The sequence below is a fragment of the Sphaerodactylus townsendi genome, linkage group LG03 (genome assembly GCF_021028975.2).
Source record: "Sphaerodactylus townsendi isolate TG3544 linkage group LG03, MPM_Stown_v2.3, whole genome shotgun sequence".
Taxonomy (NCBI): Eukaryota; Metazoa; Chordata; class Lepidosauria; order Squamata; family Sphaerodactylidae; genus Sphaerodactylus; species Sphaerodactylus townsendi.
In genome coordinates, this window is record NC_059427.1 from 70,682,725 (window position 1) to 70,703,520 (window position 20,796).

At 39.8% G+C, this 20,796-nt stretch overlaps 1 protein-coding gene across 2 annotated transcripts in view; it reads right to left on the reverse strand.

Annotated features, from left to right (window-relative positions):
- Positions 1–379: 379 nt before the first annotated feature.
- Positions 380–20,796, reverse strand: part of RBM6 (RNA binding motif protein 6) — an 80,900-nt gene continuing 60,483 nt past the window's right edge. The window contains exons 8-21 of one of the 2 annotated variants that reach the window (XM_048491570.1): positions 20,615–20,675; positions 19,771–20,073; positions 18,984–19,144; positions 16,352–16,449; positions 14,876–14,918; positions 12,318–12,375; positions 11,241–11,332; positions 10,585–10,737; positions 8,429–8,518; positions 5,733–5,981; positions 3,568–3,642; positions 2,434–2,531; positions 1,630–1,759; positions 380–650 (exon numbers count right to left, since the gene is read on the reverse strand). In XM_048491570.1, the coding sequence (XP_048347527.1) occupies positions 525–650; positions 1,630–1,759; positions 2,434–2,531; positions 3,568–3,642; positions 5,733–5,981; positions 8,429–8,518; positions 10,585–10,737; positions 11,241–11,332; positions 12,318–12,375; positions 14,876–14,918; positions 16,352–16,449; positions 18,984–19,144; positions 19,771–20,073; positions 20,615–20,675 (1,737 nt within the window). In that variant the 3' untranslated portion in view covers positions 380–524. The remainder of the gene's footprint in view (positions 651–1,629; positions 1,760–2,433; positions 2,532–3,567; positions 3,643–5,732; positions 5,982–8,428; positions 8,519–10,584; positions 10,738–11,240; positions 11,333–12,317; positions 12,376–14,875; positions 14,919–16,351; positions 16,450–18,983; positions 19,145–19,770; positions 20,074–20,614; positions 20,676–20,796) is intronic. The other variant, XM_048491571.1, reaches the window with a different exon arrangement.

Consider the following 20,796-nt stretch of genomic DNA (forward strand, 5'->3'; position numbering starts at 1 on the left):
ACTTCATGTTGAGAAAGATTAGTAAACAATTTCTCCATCAAAATTTTAAAATGTAAAGGTGTAATCATTACTGACGCACGGGATGATGTCACATCACGACGTTAGGCAAACTATTTTTACAGGGTGGTTTGTTATTGCCTTCCCCAGTTGTCTACGCTTCACCCCCAGCAAGCTGCATACTCATTTTACAGACCTTGGAAGGATAGAAGGCTGAGTCAATCTTGAGCCGGATGCCCAACAAGAACAAAAACCCTCCATCATGATCAAACTCAGGTCATGAACAGAGCTTGGACTGCAGTACTACATCTTACCACTCTGCTCCACAAGGCTTCTCCAACAAGATTTAGGTCACAGAAATCAAGGAAAAGACAACCAAACATGCAGTTTTTGATTTTATTCCAAAAACAAAACAAAAAAGACACTTCAGCAGCAAAAAAACATTGATTCAAAAAACCAGAGACAGACACAAAGGAGGACTAAGGGAACAGAAGGTGTGTTGTGTGTTGTGTGTTGGTTTTCAACATTTATTCAAGATCTTTGTAGCGTGCAAACATGACTCTCCGCACAGCATCTCGATAGGTCTCATTTGATTGCCTTCTGTTCGGCCTTCCTTGACTCCCTAAGCCAGCTCCCTTCTTCCGACTTTCTGCCTGAAAAAAATTAGATTATTTGCTTCTAGCAAATCTAGCATCCAGAAAACAAACAAGTGTGCTTTTTGTTTTTAAAAAAACAACAATTTTGCTAGGCAAGGAACAAATATTACTTGTTACGTAATATAAAAAGCTCCCCCCCTCCCCATTCCAATTGCAACCTGCTTGTGGCACCCTCAGAGATTTTTCAAGGTAAGATGTTTAGGGGTAGTTTTGCCATTGCCTTCTGCTGCATAGCACCTTTGGTATTCTTTGGTGATCTCCCATCCAAATACTAACGAGGGCTGATCCTGCTTAGCTTCTAAGATCTGACAAGATCAAGCTATCTTGCGCTATCTGCCAAACACTATTTCAGTTATTTAAGCAAATACAGCTTAATATTGTCTGAATGAACAGGACAGAGTGAACATGTTGTTTGATACACAAATAGTGTCTTTTCCATAGTGACATACTAACCTCATATTGGCAGATCCCTCACTAAAACTACATCCAGTATCATCACTCACCACACCAACTTCCAACACACATACCATACTGTCTCCATCTATCACCTCCCTGAGCTGGATGCAGTGGAAGTAGGGATTTTGTAGGAATTATTGCCAAAGTTTGCAGCCCCAAAGGGCTTGCACACAGTATTGGCTCAGAGTTTATAAACTGCTTATACCAGCTGGCAGGGAGGAGAGGGGTCAGGTTAAAGAGCCAGCAGTCACTTTATCACAATGGAAACATTCCTACAAGTGGTATTGTACACATACATATCTACTATGTCTTGATCCCTATAAATAATCCTCTGGAAAGCAAAAGACAACATGTCCCTTGTTGGTGTCTAGTCTTTAAAACGTCTATGTTGCCAAACTGACATAATTGTTCTGAAAGACAGCTCTTTAGAGAAGTTCCATAAAAGAAGAGCTCACACAAGGATATTGCTTATGCACTTCTAGCTATGCTGAAGCCAAGAAAACAGAGATAGGAGCTTTACCTCTACTGGTGATGTCATGCCTTGTTCATTGCGTCCCAGGCCTGAGCCTTCCTTCCAGCCCATAGCCTGCATAATGCGGCTTCCTTTGTTATTGCTGTCTTTCCTTCCTTTATCTGTGGGCTTATAGTTGCTGCAAACACAAATCATTATTTACTTCATTTATAGCCCATCTTTCGCGCTAAAACTTAAAGTAGATTACAAAATATTAAAAACTTTAAAAAAACCAGACAGCACAATATATTGTGTAAACAATGTAATATGCAATGTAACTATTACCATGGACATTTTCAAGAGGATTCACATCCATTGTGTACCAGCACATTTTACAGAACTGGAACATGAAGATCAAGATTTGCCCAGAGGCTCATTCTTTAAAAGGCCTGATCCATAAAAGACATGAATTCTCTAGAGACACCTGCAAAAAACATCCTAAAATTGTCTGTACTTGGTCTCAGTCTCTTTGTATAATGTATAATTCCTTAACATTAACAGGACACAATTGATTACCTTTTCAGAAGTTATTTAAAAATAAAAGCTGGTATAATATAGTGGTGCTGAAGTTCTCCTCTAAAATCTCACCTTTGCAAGGAATTTAATAAGTGGCTGCAAGGAAGCCACCTACTCTATTTTTACAGGAATGGTGTAAAAATTACTAGAAATGTATGTAAAGTCATCTGAATGCTCAAGTGCTACATAAATTATAAGAATTTGTATTATCGAAGTCACCAGAGTCTGAGATGCAAACTGCCTTAACCATGAAAAACAGCATATACCTTGTGTCATAAGGCAATCATATGCCATTACCTTTCAGAGTCCTTGAAGTGCTTTGGCCGTTTTCTCTCAGGGGTATCACGTTCTTCCAATTTCTCTCTTCGGTCACTCCCCTTTTCTTTAAACCTTCTCTTTATAACAGAAGGCATAGTTAGTAAATAAGACAGAATTAACCCATTCCCCATAATTGGGAACCATTATTTCTTCTTTGAAAATTCTGCACTTGACCAATTAATCTTCAGACAGTGGATAAAAATTCTCCAGTCCCCCTGTGTACTTCAGCAGAACAACTCAAACATTCTGGATTTGAAAGGCTACAGTTGGTTCCCTCTTATTAACTCCACAGTATTTTCAATGGGATATACTGAACTGGCCAGTGTCTACCATCAACATGTGGAGGAAACATAATGGTTTGTTTGCAAGAATGTTTGTTTTCTTTCAAAGAATATATTGACTGAAGTGCTGCCATTAAAATATAACATTTGAATCACATTATTCTGCAGCACATTCAGGCCAGTCATCTCTCTTCCTGTATGAGTGTTAATTTGGCAGTTAAAGATTCAACATCTTTTGGCAGTCTCATCATTTATCTAAACACTTCCTGACTAGGAGAAATTCACTTCTTGCTCTGGAGAGAAGCTTAAGATAATCCTGTGGGAAACTCTTCAAATCCATAAGCAACTGCAGTCTCTACACAGAACAGAGAACCACAGGGACTGGCATTTACAGGAAGCCCAGTTCCTAAGCAATTAAACAGTTTCATTCTGCTCCACTGGGAGTTTCCCATGACACAAGGCTTTATTCTAAATTGCAGTCATAGTACCACAGGGGAACTAACTAAATATCAGTATTCTGAAGACAGGAAAGGGACATTACACAGTCACACAAATAAGCAATACATCACATACTGTTTAAGTTCTGTATTCTCATGTTCTATGCTGTTTGCCCTCTGTTTGCCCAACCATTTACAGTTGCCATTGTGTGAGAAAGGACAATGATAGCTCAATTCACTTTCAATAGTCTCTTCACTGTGTAAACTAGATTTCACCCTGTAATCTAGATGCCCCTGCAAGTAGGGAACTCCAGTGTTTTGCTTATACATCTGAATCCTCCTTCAGCAGAGCCAGTTATACAGAGGTCATGCTAAGAACCTGTGTCCCGAGTTACCTCACGTTCTCGCCTCTCCAAATATGCCAACTCTTGCTCTGATTGTTTTATCTTGCGATGGATCTCCAGATTTTGCTGTAAGAAAACAAAAATTGGGGTGAACAAATTGTTTTTGAATTAACTCTTTTATGCAATGACAAATATTTCTTCTGATCTTTTAGAATATTTATCTGATTGTCAATTTAACATGGAGCAAAAATGGGGATAAACAACTAACATCTGGAGATGTAATCAGATGGTATGCCCTCCACATAACAAAACTAAAGCACTCAATGCTAAATAAAAACACAATGTAAAATACATCTTTTTCATTTACCATTGTTAGCCCTTTCCTGATCTCTTCTTATACAGGTTCATATCCTCACCCCGCCCCCCAAATGATTCCCACCTCCATTTTCATGATTTAAAACTTAGCATCTCTATAGTGCTTTCAGTGTTCATAGCATTTCATCATTACATTTACAGTTCATGCAGGTTAATCCTAACCATAGTTAGCTCTAAATCATAATCTGAAGCAAGTATCAGTCTCTGAAGATTAATCAAGGGTTGGATCCCCAAAATAATTTCTGCTGGCAGAAAGATTTCCATAAACTGAATGCACCTTTCTCACTCACTCCCTCCAGCTGCAGCCCAAAGTGCCGCACCATCCCCCATGAGCAGCTTTCCAGAAGTCGGCCTCATTTTGGGCAGCGGGGTGAGAACATGAAGAAATTATGCTTCACTGATGGAAATCCTTCAATCTACAGAAACACTCTATGGGATCCAAGCCCATGTTGCGAGGGAGGTTTGGCTTTTGGCAAATTATGCAAAACTATGCAAAACTGAAGAGGGCTTTTCTGCCCAGGTAGTAGGGATGCACTACTAAATGGTTTACAAACTTACCTGGATAAGTTACTAGGAACTGTGTTCTATACTGCTGTGTATAGTTCGGTGTAAATAGGATCCTAATATGTAATTTTTGCACTGCTGAATGCTTCATATTAATATTTATGCCATGCTTCAGTTCTATGTTTTAGATCATTAACGATACATTATCTAGCATAACATGAAAGTATTTGGTTCCAGAATTTAGTATTAGTAGATGAATGCAACTACCAAGTCAAACCAAAGTCCTTCAAGCAGCAGTAACAGTTCCTGGGTGAGTGTTGCTACATTTAGGGAGGGTTTTAAAAAATGGGTTTGCTGGGCGCCCAATTCGATTTTAAACTTGTATTAACCGCTGTTTTAAATGGGGAGCTAGTAATTTATTTATATTGGATCTTAATTGTTTAGTTTTGATAGTACTTAGCCGAATTGTGATTTAACTTTGTTGTACGCCGCCCAGAGCCCTTTGGGGATAGGGCGGGATATAAAACTAAACAATAAACAAACAAACAAACAAACAAATTCCCCTTGCAAAAGACAAGTTAAAACGTTACTGTTCTAAGCCACTTTAAAGCATTTTTGTGGCATGACTTTTTGTAGGCTGGAACATCAACTGAATCATATTTATGTGGGCTCTAGATTATGGAAGCTCACACCACAATAAATTCATCTTTAATGTTACACAGGTATCTTCCTGAAACAGCTATTCTTCTGAAACTGGACTTAGAAAAAATAGCTTTATTTAGGATCTCATAAATAAGTTTTCCTAAATGTAAGACATGCTTGTAGGTTGAATTAGAGTTACCATTTGAAAGTGGAATTTGCATACCAACTACCAAGCAATCACTATTTTAATAAAAAGAAGAGTTCTGTAACTGGCCACTACAGCCCCCTCTGCCTACATTAAAAAATGCTGTTATCATCAGCAACTTAATCTTTTTCTACAGAAAACATTTTGCCATCTTTTGGAGAAGCTGCTAACAAAGAGCTCCTATGACAGACTGTAACCCATCATTAGCATATTAGTCTAAAACAAAGATACTCAAGTCACTCCTATATCTCAATTGATTATATTCTCTTCCTTCCCCTCTACTTGGAACTCTACAGCAGTCTACTCTGTTTCCTCACAAAACTGGATAAAGAGGTTAGTTGAGGGGAGATTTTGAACCTGTCATCCTTCAACTGCAGGTGATTTAAGGAACCCATCCCTATCTAACCTGTGATGACATTTATACCTAACCTCTTGCAGGAGCACAGAATGAACAACAGTATGCTCCTTAATGTATTCCTTCCCTTCTTACTTTGTGTAGGTTGGACAGTTGTTGATGCTTGATGAGTACTTCTTTATTTGGAAACTGCCTCCGGCAGAGTAAACATGCTAATTTATTCCAGTCAGTCAGCTTGTCCTCATCATTTTCAGCCTTTTCAGGCAGGGCTTCCTGTTGTGCTGGTGGCCGTTGAGGTCGTGGCTCTTCTTCCTCTTCCTCCTCATTGTCACTGTCTCCACCATACTCTCCTAAGAGCCCTATCAGAGGATTTACCACCTTTGGCTGTTTTTTAAAAAAGAGAGCACAATGAGATCTATACCACCCACTAGCTTATACAACTATTCTGAGATGCCAGAAGTGATTGTGTTCACAAGCTAATCAGCTTCAACTTCAGGAGAACCAGTGGGATGCAGTGGTTACAGTATTAGCCTATGTACTGGGAAACCCAGGTTTGAATCTTATCTCTGCCATGGAAGTTTGCTGGGCTGGTCACACTCTCAGCCCTCACACAGGGTTATTGTAAGGATAAAATGGAGGCGAACTATGGAAGTTGTTCTTATATCCCTAATGGGGAGAAAGTTAGAGTTTAAAAGAAGTAAATAAATAGTGTCATTTTTTCCACAGAATTATGATATGGGTCCTACAGTGAAAAACATGTTAAGAAAATGGAATATGAAATACTAATTCTAGCATCCTGCACACTGCATTATGGATTCTTACATCACGATGCAGGTCCTGACTTTTCCAGGTATATATATATTCAGGGGATTTGACTCACTTAATCCAGCGCAAGAGAAAAGATGGTATTATAGATTATGATGATGGTGTTCAAAGGTGTCCTGATTCCACCGAAGCATAAGGGCACTTTTGAAACTAATAAATAAATTCAAGCATCCCTTGAATTCTACCATGGATTTCCTAAAAATAAATTGAGAGCAGGCTTCCCTTTCTCAAAACATGCAAATTCATGTTAGGCACAATATTCTAGCTGAAGCCTGGCTTCATAAAATTTATTGTACATATTATATAGAATGAGGTAATAGAATTCTGGACTACAGGGTATCACTTTTTAAAAACATTTCACCAATCTTTTAAAAAAACCACTCCTGGATATAGCAACACACATCAGGGGCAAATTTAGCAAAAACAAAACAAAACACCCCACTCTCTGGGAACCCTCATGAGGAATATTTAATACTGAAAATTTTATAATCCTGTTCTGCGTGATATGGCCCCAATGTATGATCTATAAATGTAGAAGAATGAGGTGACTATGTTCTGAGATTGCAAAATAGTTTATAGCACTTCAGCCTGCAGAATGGGTTCCTATTTTTAATGCTCCCTTCTCTAAAAAGGAACCAGAACACCCCCCCCCCCCAAGAAAAAACTACCTACCTGCAAACACAGAACTGGATTAGAATCTCTCCCCTGATTTTCTTACATGTAAAGAGGGGTTTTTTCATGTGGAAGGAACATTCAAAACTGGCATCATCCAGTTAAAGCAGTACACTCAAGAGTACTACCTCAAGAGTATCATCTCAGTCTGCTACATGTATACATGACTCTAAGATCAGGCTGTATCCTAGGAAGTATCCTAGGAAGTACAGGTGCATGACTCCTAGATAGGCATAATATCATTAGAGGCTACAGCTAGGAGGAGAAAATCAAGTGAAATGGCTCCCAAATTCCTCCTTTATTCACAGAGCAACCACAGTGCTCCTCGGCATAAGACCGAGAAGGGACACATTTGCCCAATTATCCCTCCTACCAGCCTCATGGTATTTTGCATTTTGGAGGGCAGGAAAAGATGGAGGGAAATCCAGTGCTGACTTGCTTAAGAATCTCAGTAGAAATGTGGGTTATCCATTTATGATGGTTGTTGTTGTTGTTGTTGTTGTAGATTTCACAGCTGCCAGATCTTTAGCTGGTTGTTGTTATTATTATTGTTATTGTAGATTTCACAGCTGCCAGATCTTTAGCTGGTTGTTGGCCTTCATTACAATTCGAGCTTCACCCAGAGGCCTAGGAAGTTGTAATGTATCGGCGTAGTATTCATCATCATAATTATTATTATTGTTGTTGTTGTTAACAACAACAACAACAACAACAACAACAATAATAATAATATAATTTCTTAACTATACTACACCATAGTATGTGCTTCCCCTCTCATTCTGCACTCGTACAGTCTACCTTTTCTTTACAAACCGTGTGTGTGTTTTATTACAAAAATTCAAAATCATGAAGTTAGGATCACTTATAAGTTTTTCAGGCAGTCTCCCCCATTTTCTTAACAATGTAATGGCATCATTAGTCTCCAAAACATTTTCTGGGTCCTTTCCACTTTTTCTGCTAAACTCAACATTGTTTCCAGTGCTTAAAATTTAATAGTGTGTAACAGGATTTCCAATTCCTCCTAATATTCCATAAAAACATTTGACAAGAGAGAAAAGGAATCTTTGTAAGATAACACTCAGTGAGGCAACAGAAAAACTTGGATGTATTTGTTCTGCAGGAAAATCAACCAATAGTCTGTTCAGTGTTTCAACACACCAGGGAACATGATCCCTTTATTGTTATAATTCTATACCAAAGCTCAAAACCATCATGAGCTGGTTGATTACAGTCACCATCAGCCAATTTCAGCAGGGCATTAAAATTCTTGGATACCAAATTTACAATAAGGAGACATTGTTCCAGAGCACAAATATTAAGTACAGCATTCTTACTGGGGGTGCACTCTCTTCCTTTTTCATTGGTGGAAGTAGTGGCTTTTTAAAGACGTCTTCAGCAGGAAGTTTCTCCTCTTGGGACTCACTCTGCAACATTAAGATTGGGCAGTAAATCTATAACCAAGGATACTCTGCTACTCCTTCCTTTATAATTCTGTTCCCATAACCAATGTCTTGACTACTCCCCTTCCCTCTCTGTCCTCTTCACAAGAGCAAGATACTCAGCAATCATAGACAGTCACTCTGCTAACTGAAAATGACCCCACACGCTACAAGTATGTCATGCTGAGAGTTGTCACAGTTAGGATTGTCCCCAATCATGCTATCCATTTGCAAAAATGTAACATGCCAAAGTTATCAAAAAGTCGAAATACATGGAATAGGCGGCATGTTCACTATTGGTTGTATGTAGAAAATGCATTTTCAGTTTCCCCTCCTAGGCTACCGCATTCGTATTTATTTATTGAAGAAGAAGAAGAAGAAGAAGAAGAAGAAGAAGAAGAAGAAGAAGAAGAAGAAGAAGAAGAAGAAGAAGAAGAAGAAGAAGAAGAAGAAGAAGAAGAAGAAGAAGAAGAAGAAGAGGAGGAGGGAGGGAGGAGGGAGGAAGAGGGAGGGAGGAGGGAGGAGTAGTTTATATTTATATCCCCCCTTTCTCTCCTGCAGGAGACTCAAAGGGGCTTACAATCTCCTTGCCCTTCCCCCCTCACAACAAACACCCTGTGAGGTAGGTGGGGTTGAGAGAGCTCCGAGAAGCTGTGACTAGCCCAAGGTCACTCAGCTGGCGTGTGTGGGAGTGTACAGGCTAATCTGAATTCCCCAGATAAGCCTCCACAGCTCAGGCGGCAGAGCTGGGAATCAAACCTGGTTCCTCCAGATTAGATACACGAGCTCTTAACCTCCTACGCCACTGCTGCTCCCCATCCTACTCCCACAGGGCTCGGGGCGGGTTACAATATTATTCTAGGGGTTGTCACCCACCAACCTGGGGCAAGATACAAATCTACATACATGTCCTTTTGATAGTTAATGCTCCCTTTGTCAAAGCGATGAATCTCAAAAGTTTGCACCTTGAAAATCCTGTTGGTCCGTAAGTTGTTACTGGACTCAAAACTAGTTACTCTTATTCAGACCAACAAGCCTGCCCTTTGAAACAACACTTATTTGTTAACACTTCAATTCATTGGGCATGTCACAATGAAAATCAGGCCAGATTTAGCCCAGCCATTTCCTGTCCATGTGCACTCCTGTTTTTAGAGCAGTGTTGTATGTTATTGCTGAATCTAGAAACCCAATTTAACTCATTCTGGAAATCACAGAACATTCTCTCTACACATTTTAATATGCTCCTTCTCCAAGGATATCCCTACTGCATATTATAATTAACTCTCTATTTAGATGACCTATAAATCAAAATAATTTTGTTCAGACTCTGTTCAAAGAGACAATTCTTATCTGTCAGGTAGTCTGAAATATCTGAATGTGATAACAGATGGTTTCAGATTACAATGCCTTTTGAAAGTTGTGGTTATTACTGCTGCCAACTTGATCATTTCTCTGCTCTAGAATGTCACAGATTTTGCTTTCCAACATAAATAGATCTGGGAGGCTTTTTAAACATGCAAATTACAATGTCCTCTGCATCTTTTCATCTTGGCAGTTGCATCTTTTCATCTTGGTGTTGTTTGTGTATGGGTTTTCATTGAATTATTTTATATTTTAAAATGTTTTAAACTGTTTTAATGTCTTTATGTTCACTGCCTTGGGGACCCTGATAGGGTAGATGGAAAAGTGGCACAAAAATGTGTTAAAATAAATAAAAATAAAGACAAGAGTATGTACGTTCTGCTTCTTAGGTTTAACATATTTAACCTAGGAATTCGTAACAATGTTTATGACCTCAAGATCCTATGATCTGCTTTGATCCATGGTCAAAAGTGCTCCTCTGGTCAAGAAGAATTTGTGTTGGTAGAGAGAGGGTTGAGTTAGAAAGAAAATTATTCTCTCCCATTGTGTATCTTGTAGGTTTCCAAATCTGCTTTGTTGCAAAGACAGACAATGTGAGCATCCTACTGACAGATTGAGAGTGGGCTGGTTTGGGTATTTTATGCTGGTTGTGTGAACCACAAGAAGCTTTTCATGACACTGAGATTTACCTTGGCGGATTTGTTTCTGTGTCTCTCTCTTCTGTCTCTGTTATCTCTGCTAAATGTCTCATCTCTTTCATTTGTTCTTTCTTGGCTCTTGTGCCTCCTTCCACTAGGTGGTGGTGACGGTGAAGATGCTTCTCTATTCATCGGTATTTCTCTCTGGAAGGAGGTATTTGGTACATAAATATTACTGACAAAGGATTGTTTTGTTAGAAATCTATAATTTGGATCCAGCGCAAGGACCCTGTGCAGTCTGCACAGGAAAGAAAATTATTCTCTCCCATTGTGTATCTTGTAGGTTTCCAAATCTGCTTTCCATCTTTCTCCACCTCACAGCTGTCATTTTCAAACCTAGGAAAGTTCATCCACTGGTGTCACAGAATCTGCATGGAGTGAGTGCTGCTTAGGTAAAGAGGCAGAAGGAAGCAATTTTGCCCTCTTCCCCCATCCTATTGTAGCCTCCCAATCCACACTGCTGTCACTCCATGTGGTTCCTGTAACCCCAGAAATAAAAAGGATCATAAATGGCTGCTAGCAGCAGAGAAAGGTGAGAAAAAACTGTAGCTATCAGCACTTTCTGCTGAAGGATTGTGCAGCCCAACCCTATATTTCTCATCATCTCACTATTGACAAAGGAAAAATGCAGGGTTATGTGCTCTCACCTGAGTATTAGGGTCATAGTATATCCCAGATATGGGGTCAAAATAATTTCCAGTATCTGGATCATATATGAATGTGGACATATCAGAAGAAGCTGAAGAGAAAGGGAAAAGGTCAGTGGTCATTTTCCAAACATCTTACATATCCTTTAAATAAGGCAGAGACAATCCAAGGTGTTTTGAGGCCAGAGGCAGAAAATCCAAGTGGCACCTCCCCCTGGTGACAAAAATACAGAACGAAATAGAGCACTTCACAGTATTACAGAACGAACTGTCTTGAGGAAGGTGCTTCATTTTGCCAGGTGATAAGTCCAGTCCTAAAAGGCATATTACACTCCTGAATGACACGGGATGATGAAACTTTGATCCTGAGATTTTATAAGACCCAGGAGGTCCCACAAGAAAGCTCACAAAAGGAGATAGAGGAGCAGATTCCCCACCTTCCCTTTCCCCATCAGTCTGTTGCTCATTCTGAAAATCCTCACAAATAGAATGCATGAGGGGGCTGCAGTGAGAAGGGGGAAACTGTTTCTTCCTCCACTGCTGTAAGCTGACAACGGGAGGCAGGTCCCCCACTTTAGACCCTGAAAAACCTCACATGAGCAGGTTTGAAAATATTAACACGTTCATATTTAAAGTCTGCCTTCTAGTGTTTGAATCCAGCGATCCATCAGAAGGATTTGGTGGATGTGAATCTTTAACATGCTCCCCCTCCTCGACCTGGAAAGGCAAATTCCTGGAGTTACAGGGGACTATCAGACATATGGTTTGGGGAATCAAACTGTCCATTCTCCTTCTGTCAACAAGAGCTGCATTTTTGAAAGGAGGAGGAGGGGATGATTCCACCTCCTTTACTGTCCTCCATAAAGTCCCTCCAACCAACAAGATTATTAGTCCAAGTGGGTTCCACAAACCCAGGAATCAACTCTCCTGGAAGTGGAAGGGATTGCTCAAGGAGAGAAACGCAGCACAGGTCTGTGATCACTGAGTCCAATTCATAAAAATAGTGAGATTTTCATAATTACAAACTGCAGCAAGAACTCAGAACAAGGGTAACAAGGAAACCAGAACACATCTTACAGTCTGATCTTTGTTTCTGGGATTCAGCACCTCTCCTGTCCCTTATTCCTCTTCTGCCCTAAAATATAAAAGGCAACAAGTAAAGAAACAAAGCAGCAAAACATCTAGCAATTTTTTTACACATTTCCCTGCTATACCAAAGCAGTCCAAGCCAAGTAATATATGAACTTAGTTTTGTATTAAAAGTACCACTGTATACTTTACGGCTGCTATTGCACAGCCAATAAAAGTCACTAAGTTAATATCAAAAGGATATTGTGGAGACCTGGTGTAGAACAGAACACCTAGCTGGTTCTGGAGGGTTTTCCGGGCTGTGTTGCCGTGGTCTGGTGGATTTTGTTCCTAACGTTTCGCCTGCATCTGTGGCTGGCATCTTCAGAAGTGTATCACAGAGAAAAGTCTGTTTCTCACTGTGTCATGACACAGTGAGAAACAGACTTTTCTCTGTGATACACCTCTGAAGATGCCAGCCACAGATATGAAATGTTAGAACAAATATCTGGCTAATGATCTCGAAACTCCAGAACCAGTTCAGACGTGAAAATAGTCGACAATGCATAGAACACCTAGCTTTTCAACAACTGAAAAACTGGAAGAAGACACTGAAACAACAGACCCAAACAGAGGTTTTACAGCATCTTCCCTAGTGATGCTGTCCCTGGTATAGAATCCATTACAAAAGGAAAATGGATTCAGCAAACTGCTTACACTTCACAGAACACATGTGAAGGAACAGGGGGAAAACAGACCCCACCATTTGTATTATGGATTCAGGAAGAAAGCCATGCTATCTCCTCTCCTGAGTAACCTAGAATTTGGGGGGGGGGGTGTTAGATAGTTCCGAGGTCTTATGTATTGCTTCTGTGAGGCACAGAAATTCTCAAGAGGTTCATAACCAGTTCCACAACTCTTTATTCACCTCTGCTATTATGCAAGCATTTCCCAAAGACAAGCATGAAATCTTTGGTGCAATTACTATCTCCTATCACATGGACGACATCAGTAAAAGCAAACAGATTGCTCATTATTATCTCTGCTATAATGAGGACGCTCTCCCTGGTGGAGACGGATATAGATGGCAGCAGACATTTGAGATTCTAAACTGTCCTGTCATGCAAAACTAATCTTAGGAAAAAAGGCAGAAACCCAACATGCATCTCTACTGACTCTGCTCTGGATAATAAAGAACAATATCCACCATGTTGGAATCTTCCATCTACCTTGACTTCCGTAACATGTTCTTAACTAGACTAAGAAACAAATCTATTTAACCTTGAATATCTCCTGGATGATGAAGCAAACCAAAGTGTCTTCTAACTGAAGATCTGTGTGGGGTGTAATATATGGTCTTCCATACTCTCTAAGTACCTGACATACTTGAAGTCACATTGATTTCAAAGGATCCAGGTTTTGGTGACATGAGTATGAATCAGGCTTTATCTGATACGGAATGTATATATTTTGTTATTTAAGCTACAAACAGTAATAAAAATGATTATATTCCCATAACACATGGCTTTTGGTGTCTTAACTGCAAACATCAGACATGAGGGCACAGATTGACGTATCAAGACATGTCTACAACCTCATGTCTACAACCTTCAGATATCCTAACATTCTTTGTCTCAATTCTCTGAGAAATGTTTTCTGCCAACATCAAAAATCTATTATTTCATTTCATTTATTGGACTTTTATTTATTTTATTTATTTATATATTCGGTTTATAGACCGCCCTCCCCCTAAGGGCCCATAGGGCAGAGCGACTAACAACCAACAAAACAGAATAACAGACCAATTAATATGAACAGCAAACTGCCAATATGAACAATAAATAAATATGAACAGCAACAACAATCCGAAAACCATAGTCCCAGTTATCAATCATCAAACATTACTACATGTAGCATATCAACAATATTAACATTTCTTAACGAAATACCAACTAGCAAAAACGTATTAGCACATGTCATAGCATAAAATATGACTACATCATACACATAATATAATAATAAGGTAACAGCTTGACATCAGAACAACAAAATATCAGCAATCATATAGCAACAGGCATATTAATCAGGTTACATTTCCAGATTCCCAGAAAAGAGAGAGAGAAAGACTAAGAGTAAAGTCAGCCAAGTGGTTTCTGTACAGGAAATGGAGATCTCTGCTCAAATGTCTTCATCATCATTATCATTTTTTTCTTTTGCCTCTATGAGGCAAGTGGTAAATTAAACTAGATTTCACTACTATGGGGGTGTATATAAAGGACAGGCCTACAGATTAAGACATTTGAGAATGCTGGCAAACACTAAATGTATTTTTACTTCTTAGCCTATCCCTAAACTCCTTATGTTATGTAAGCACCAACAGTGCTTGTGGCTCATTCATAATCCAGTATGGATTTGAATGCTTTACCAGACTGTAGAGAAGCAGGCAAAATTGAAAATGCTTTACAGCTAGTTAAAAAGGGCATGGCAAACCACAGATCATTTGCACTATCAGAAGGCAGCAGTCAATTCCCTCTGCATGCTACCACACATTGTGCCATAAGACTTACCTGGTTGTAGCGTGGAACATCCCACTGATCACCATACTCATTTCTAGCAAAAAAAAAAAAAGTAGGGGGAGAAAGCCATATAAATTGAATTCAAGGACACTGGATTTATTTCATATGTGCAAGTCATGTTAATTAATTCATGTTAATCTCAGCAATTCTAGTCTGTTAGCTGCTCTTTAAGAAGCTAATTGAGAACATAAAAATTATATAAACACATAGTACACCATAAATAGAGGATTACAGCATAGAATTATGCATGCTATATCTAGTAATAAAATGGGTGGAACTGTGATACTGCCAGGCAAGACTGGGGTTTCTGAATGGGGACTATCAAGGTATGTAGAAAAACATGAGGCTCTGAAAATGGGAAGGAAAATGCAAAACATTTCTATCACTAAAATCTCAGGACAGGAGAGACTTCTTAGAAATTTTAATTAGCTGCTCTTGTTTTATCAGACTATACCCTTGTACTACAAGGTACAACTATTTATCCTACTTCATCACACTACTCATCTTTTCAAACCTCCAGTCTCCCTCACCAGCCATTAAATGTATTTGCAAATTTTGTTGTATTATGATGGGATTCGTATCTAACTTTTCTTCCTCCTTTTCCATTGAAAATTTACATTTGAAAGATTCATGGCAGAATTCACGCCAAGTCTCTTTGACTCAGCCCCACTCCCTGCATAATCTTCTCCTTAAGGAGGATCCCCAGTAAAATTTTCCTTTCAGATATCTGAAGATGTGAGCTGTGACCCATGAAAGCTCATGCTGAAATAAATGTTGAAATAGTCTTTAGCGTGCCACTGGGCATTTTTTCATTTTGCTATGTCAGACAAAAACAGTTACCCCTTTGCAAACATGATCCAAGAGGGTACTGAAAATTCAGAGCAGCTAAACGTTAGTTAAGGGTGTGGTGGGAAACAGCAGAAGATGGCAGAAATTTGGCTGCTCAGCCCAAGGGCTTAAAGAGACCTGAGAGAGATGCTGTCTGCACTGGAATGGGGGCAGACTTTCCCTAACCATTGTACCTGCTATTCTCCATCTCCCATTCCTTTTAGTCCCTCAACTTGTTTCCTCTAACAGACACTTAACCATGAAATGTGCTTTCACCAAGGGCCCACCCACAGACAAGGGTAGAACTTCTACAGAAGTACACAGAGATAATATAGTTAAAGGAGAACTAGGCATGATCACTGAATTACAGGAGGATTGGGGAAGAAATTAATATGTTCCAGCCCCTAAAAATTGGTGGTATAGCCAGGGGTATGAAGCACATATCCCCTGCATTTCCACTTCCTATTCCCTAAGGTAGGATATGTGCCAATAATGCTGCAACAATTTTTGTCAAAAATGGCTAGCTCCACTTCAAACTAGTATTTAGGCACAGATCTGTACACTTAACCATCTACCATGACACATATATAAAAGACATGCAGTAGGTTGCAGTAAACTGTATAGTAAGGCCTTTACTACCTTCTCTTTCCTGTGGCCAGGTTTACATCCACTGCACGACCATCAATGCTGATTGGGGGATCCAGGTCCTGTAAAACTTCCACTAACCGGACTGCCTCCTGTGAAGGGAAGAATATATTTAAGGAGAAAGAAAGATCACTTTGAGGTGTTAAGTGGCACTTTTATTTATCTAACATACAAATGGAGTGTTACAGTATAGAATTATGCATAAAAGAATAAAACTGTAACTCTGGGCTAAAAATATAATTTATATACTCAAAACCATCAAACACAAATGTACACAGTCATTACACCTCTAAGTGTAATAAATGGACAAATGTGACAAAAACACAGAGCCCTGTTCCTTGAAGACTCAATGCACAAAATGAAGTCCAGGAGCTCAGGAAAATCACTGGAATCACTTTAGACTTAACATTTAGCTACATAGAAGTAGACAAGTTATTTCACGAACTGTACAAAAAGTGACAATCTTCATGAAGACAGAGATCTTCATGAATAACCCTGGCAAAGCATGAAACAGCATTTTTACACAGGAAGCTCGTAAAGTAGACTTGTAATTGAAGAAACATGTCAGTAATTGTCAAATAGCATTTTTGCTTTAGTAGTGTCTTAAAGTAGGAAGCTTACCGTATATACTTGTGTATAAGTCGACCCGTGTATAAGTCGAGGCACCTAATTTTACCACCAAAAACTGGGAAAACTTATTGACTCCTGTATAAGTCTAGGGTGGTAACTCCAAAGCAGGCGAGGGCAGGGAAGAGCCAGAACGCCTGCTCCCTATCAGATCGCCCCCACCCCACCCCCCCACCTCCGCCGCCTCCTGGATCCCCACAGCAGCCCCAACCCTTGGCTGCTCTGGTGTTTCCTTGCTTGCAAGCAAGGAAACGCCAGACAGAGCATTCACCTGCTTTTGGGGTTTCCTTGTTGCAAAAAGCAAACCCAAAAAGTAGGCAAATGCTCTGTCTGGCGTTTCCTTGCTTGCAAGCAAGGAAACTCCAAAGCAGGCAGAGGCAGGGGAGAGCAAGGGTGCCCACTCTCCACCGGATCACCCCCCCCCCGCTCCTCACCAGATCACTCCTCCCCACCTTCTTAAAAGGGCAATGCACCAAAGATAAGCAATCTTTGGAGCATTGCCCTTTTAAGAAAATCATAGAGACACCCTGCCCGAGCGGCAGCTTCCCTGAAGCCAAGCCTCAGAGCCTGCGGGGAAAGGAAAAGATGAGTGAGTGAGTGAGTGAGTGAGTGAGTGAGTGAGTGAGTGAGTGAGTGAGTGAGTGAGTGAGTGAGTGAGTGAGTGAGTGAGTGAGTGAGTGAGTGAGTGAGTGAGTGAGTGAGTGAGTGAGTGAGTGAGTGAGTGAGATGACAGGCGGCGGCGGCACGGCAAGTGGCTCGCATGTAAGTCGAGGAGGGCTTTTTCGGGATAAAAAATGTGCTGAAAAAGTTGACTTATACGCAAGTATATACGGTAATTGCAGTTGACAATCACACAATGCTGCAATATTAGAGCTTCAGATCCATTTTATGCATCAGGTCTTAAAAGGGACAGGACTCTGTGTTTTTATCACATTTGTCAGTTGTGTTTAGGGCACATAGGGTTGTAATGACTATGTGCATTTGTACTCAATGGTTTTGAGTATATAAATAGCATAAATAGTATTTGTTGCCCAGTGTCAGAGTTTTTTGTATAATGCTTTTATTTATGTAACCATTTATATGGGCAAATGTATTTAGTGTATTTCTTCACCATCTCTCCAAAACAGTCTGCATAAGGCTCTTCTCAGCTCTCTATGGAAATTAACAGTGCAATCCTATGCAGAGTTACCCCAGCCTAAGCCTATAAGCTTCAACTGATTCAGACTGAATTAATTCTGCACAGAACTGCACTGCAGATATCCGATAATGAAATTCTGATTGAGTAACTATTCTGGATGTTAGGGACAAGTCTCAGTAGACTGATACAGGTACCTGTTCTCAGCTAGGAGGAAAGAAAGGAAAGGATCCCACATTCTTTGAGTGCTGTCTATAGGACAATAAGGCAGGAGAACTAACACCAATGTTAACTAATCTTGTAAAATCCAGGAACCCAAAAAAGGCCCAAATACAGCTGTAACAGTCATGAAGTCTGTGACAGAACACAAAACGGTGAATGAAAAGCAACAGACAGGTAAACCTACACACTGGAATTCTTTTTTAACAGAAAATTGAAGGGTAATTCCCATCAGACACAACTTGTTGTATTGGCAGTACATTCCGCCACCACCCCACCACCCAAAAAAGAAAACTAATGGATAGTAAATTGCTTCCTGGAGTTACTTGCAGCAGAATTAAAGCCACACAAATAGCTTTGATCCAGTTAAAACAGCCACTTTGAAATACTCATTAATGGGCATAATGCATTTAGAAGGAACACTACACTACAGTGTGATTCAATATCAAGTCACCATGTAGCTCACACTGATTGCTAGCTTTGGATAGGAAAGGCAAACATGAGCAAACTCACAAATTCTGCTACTATGAGAATTCTACAACAAAATATAGAAGGCAAAAGGGGTCTGGCACATATGGAAAAATTTGCATAAAATTTGCATTACATTAAGATATTGTATAAAGCACAAAACCAATGGAAACTTACAGAATGAGAGTCCAGCTCAATGAAGCCATAGGTGTAGCCCCTCCGACCAGCCTTATTCTTCATGACACGAACACTTGAAGTGGAGAGGCGAACATATGGTGCCAGAAGACCCACAATGACTTCTGGAGGGGTATAGCGAGGTATGCGCTTTAACATAATTGCTATGAAAAACAATGAAAGGAGAAAAAGACAGATTTCAGGAACCCATATACTTAAACATTAACCGCACTCTGCATTTGACTCTCAATAAGGAATGCTTATACTGTACTTGCAAACTGTCACCAGCATCCATGAGACAAGGCACTGGAAATAAAACTGACTTAGGCTCTCTGAATATTGACTGAACAAAAAACAACACACAAACTAACATGAGTGCTTTTAAAAGACACTTCCCATGGTGATACCGGATGTAGTAATCAAGTACATGTGATAAGTAGCTCCCTAGCAGCTCTTATGGTGAGCACTGCCACTGCACAGATACAAAACTGCTAGTAATGCCGGTTGTGTTGAATTGAACCAGATCTTTGTGCCAATCAAAAGACGTTTGACTAAACAAAGAACAGGCTCTCTCTCTTTTTTTTTTTTTGCCAAGTTCACAGCATCCCAATACCATTTTACCAGGCATTTCACCAGCTGGCATCAATACTCAGTTTTACAGGCAAGAATAGTACAGTTAAACTTGTAGCTAAGATTTAAGGATCACTACTCAGTTGATTCAAATCCAGCGTCTGTTATAAACTCAGTAAGATAAGGCAGCTACAAATACAATCCAAATAATCAGGCTTACTTTTACTCTCATCCTTCTGATGTTTGGCCTCCACGGCTTCTCTTCTTGAAGCATGTTCTTGGCTTTCCTTTCGGAATGGGCTCTTTTCTGGATCTTTTTTCCTCTCTTGTGGAAGCCACTGCTCTCGGCTTTCATCCTTCTTCCTCAGCTCAGGTTCCTGAGACTGGCACTGCTGTTCAGGACCAGGCTTTGGAGCAGAAGAAGGAGGTTCCTGTGGCGGAACTGCATCTTCAGTGGGTTCTTCCTCTGGCACAGGTTCCTCGGGTAACTCCTGTTCCTTTTTTCCAGGCTTATCCTCAACCACTAAGGAAGCATAGATGAAGTCATTTCACTAAGTAGGTTCAATGAATTCTTTTTCAATCTCAACACCACTTTTTAAGCAGTTTGCTGTTTGAAGGTATACACAGATGTCACAACTAAGTACATGGCAATTTCTTAAAATTTCTATTAAAAAGGGAGGTACTGGATCACATTGACACAATTGGGATAAAAGGATTCTCAGAAGAAGACATCATTGAATTTTCACCAGTTGCTGTGGTCTTTTCTTCCCTCTCTCAGACTTCAGCAGTGCATTGATTGCAAGGACAATATTACTAATGTTTCATCCAAGGACACTCTATCTCAGGCCAAAAAATTCCTTCCAAGTCAGAACCATGAAAATTCAAGGGATGTCAAAAATTCACTATTCATCTATGGTAACTTTTTGGTCTAATAATACTGGGAAAAATTTCTATTACCTGCCATTCAGTTCTTCACCAACCAAGAAAGCATGCTGATATTTGTCTCCCCACTCCCACCCCAAAAGAAACTCCACAGCTTAGAACTCTAGTAAAAGTAGACTTACCATCTCTTGGAAGCCTGCAGTAATAACACGATGAACGATAGCCTATTGTGGACACTTTGCACTGTAAAAAAGAAAGCAAAGTGTGAAAAGAAGGAACACTGTAAAAGGCTCGTGCCCCTTCAGGTTACTTTGCATAACAGAACAAGAAACACAGTTTCTGATGAACAAGTTCTATCGGTTCT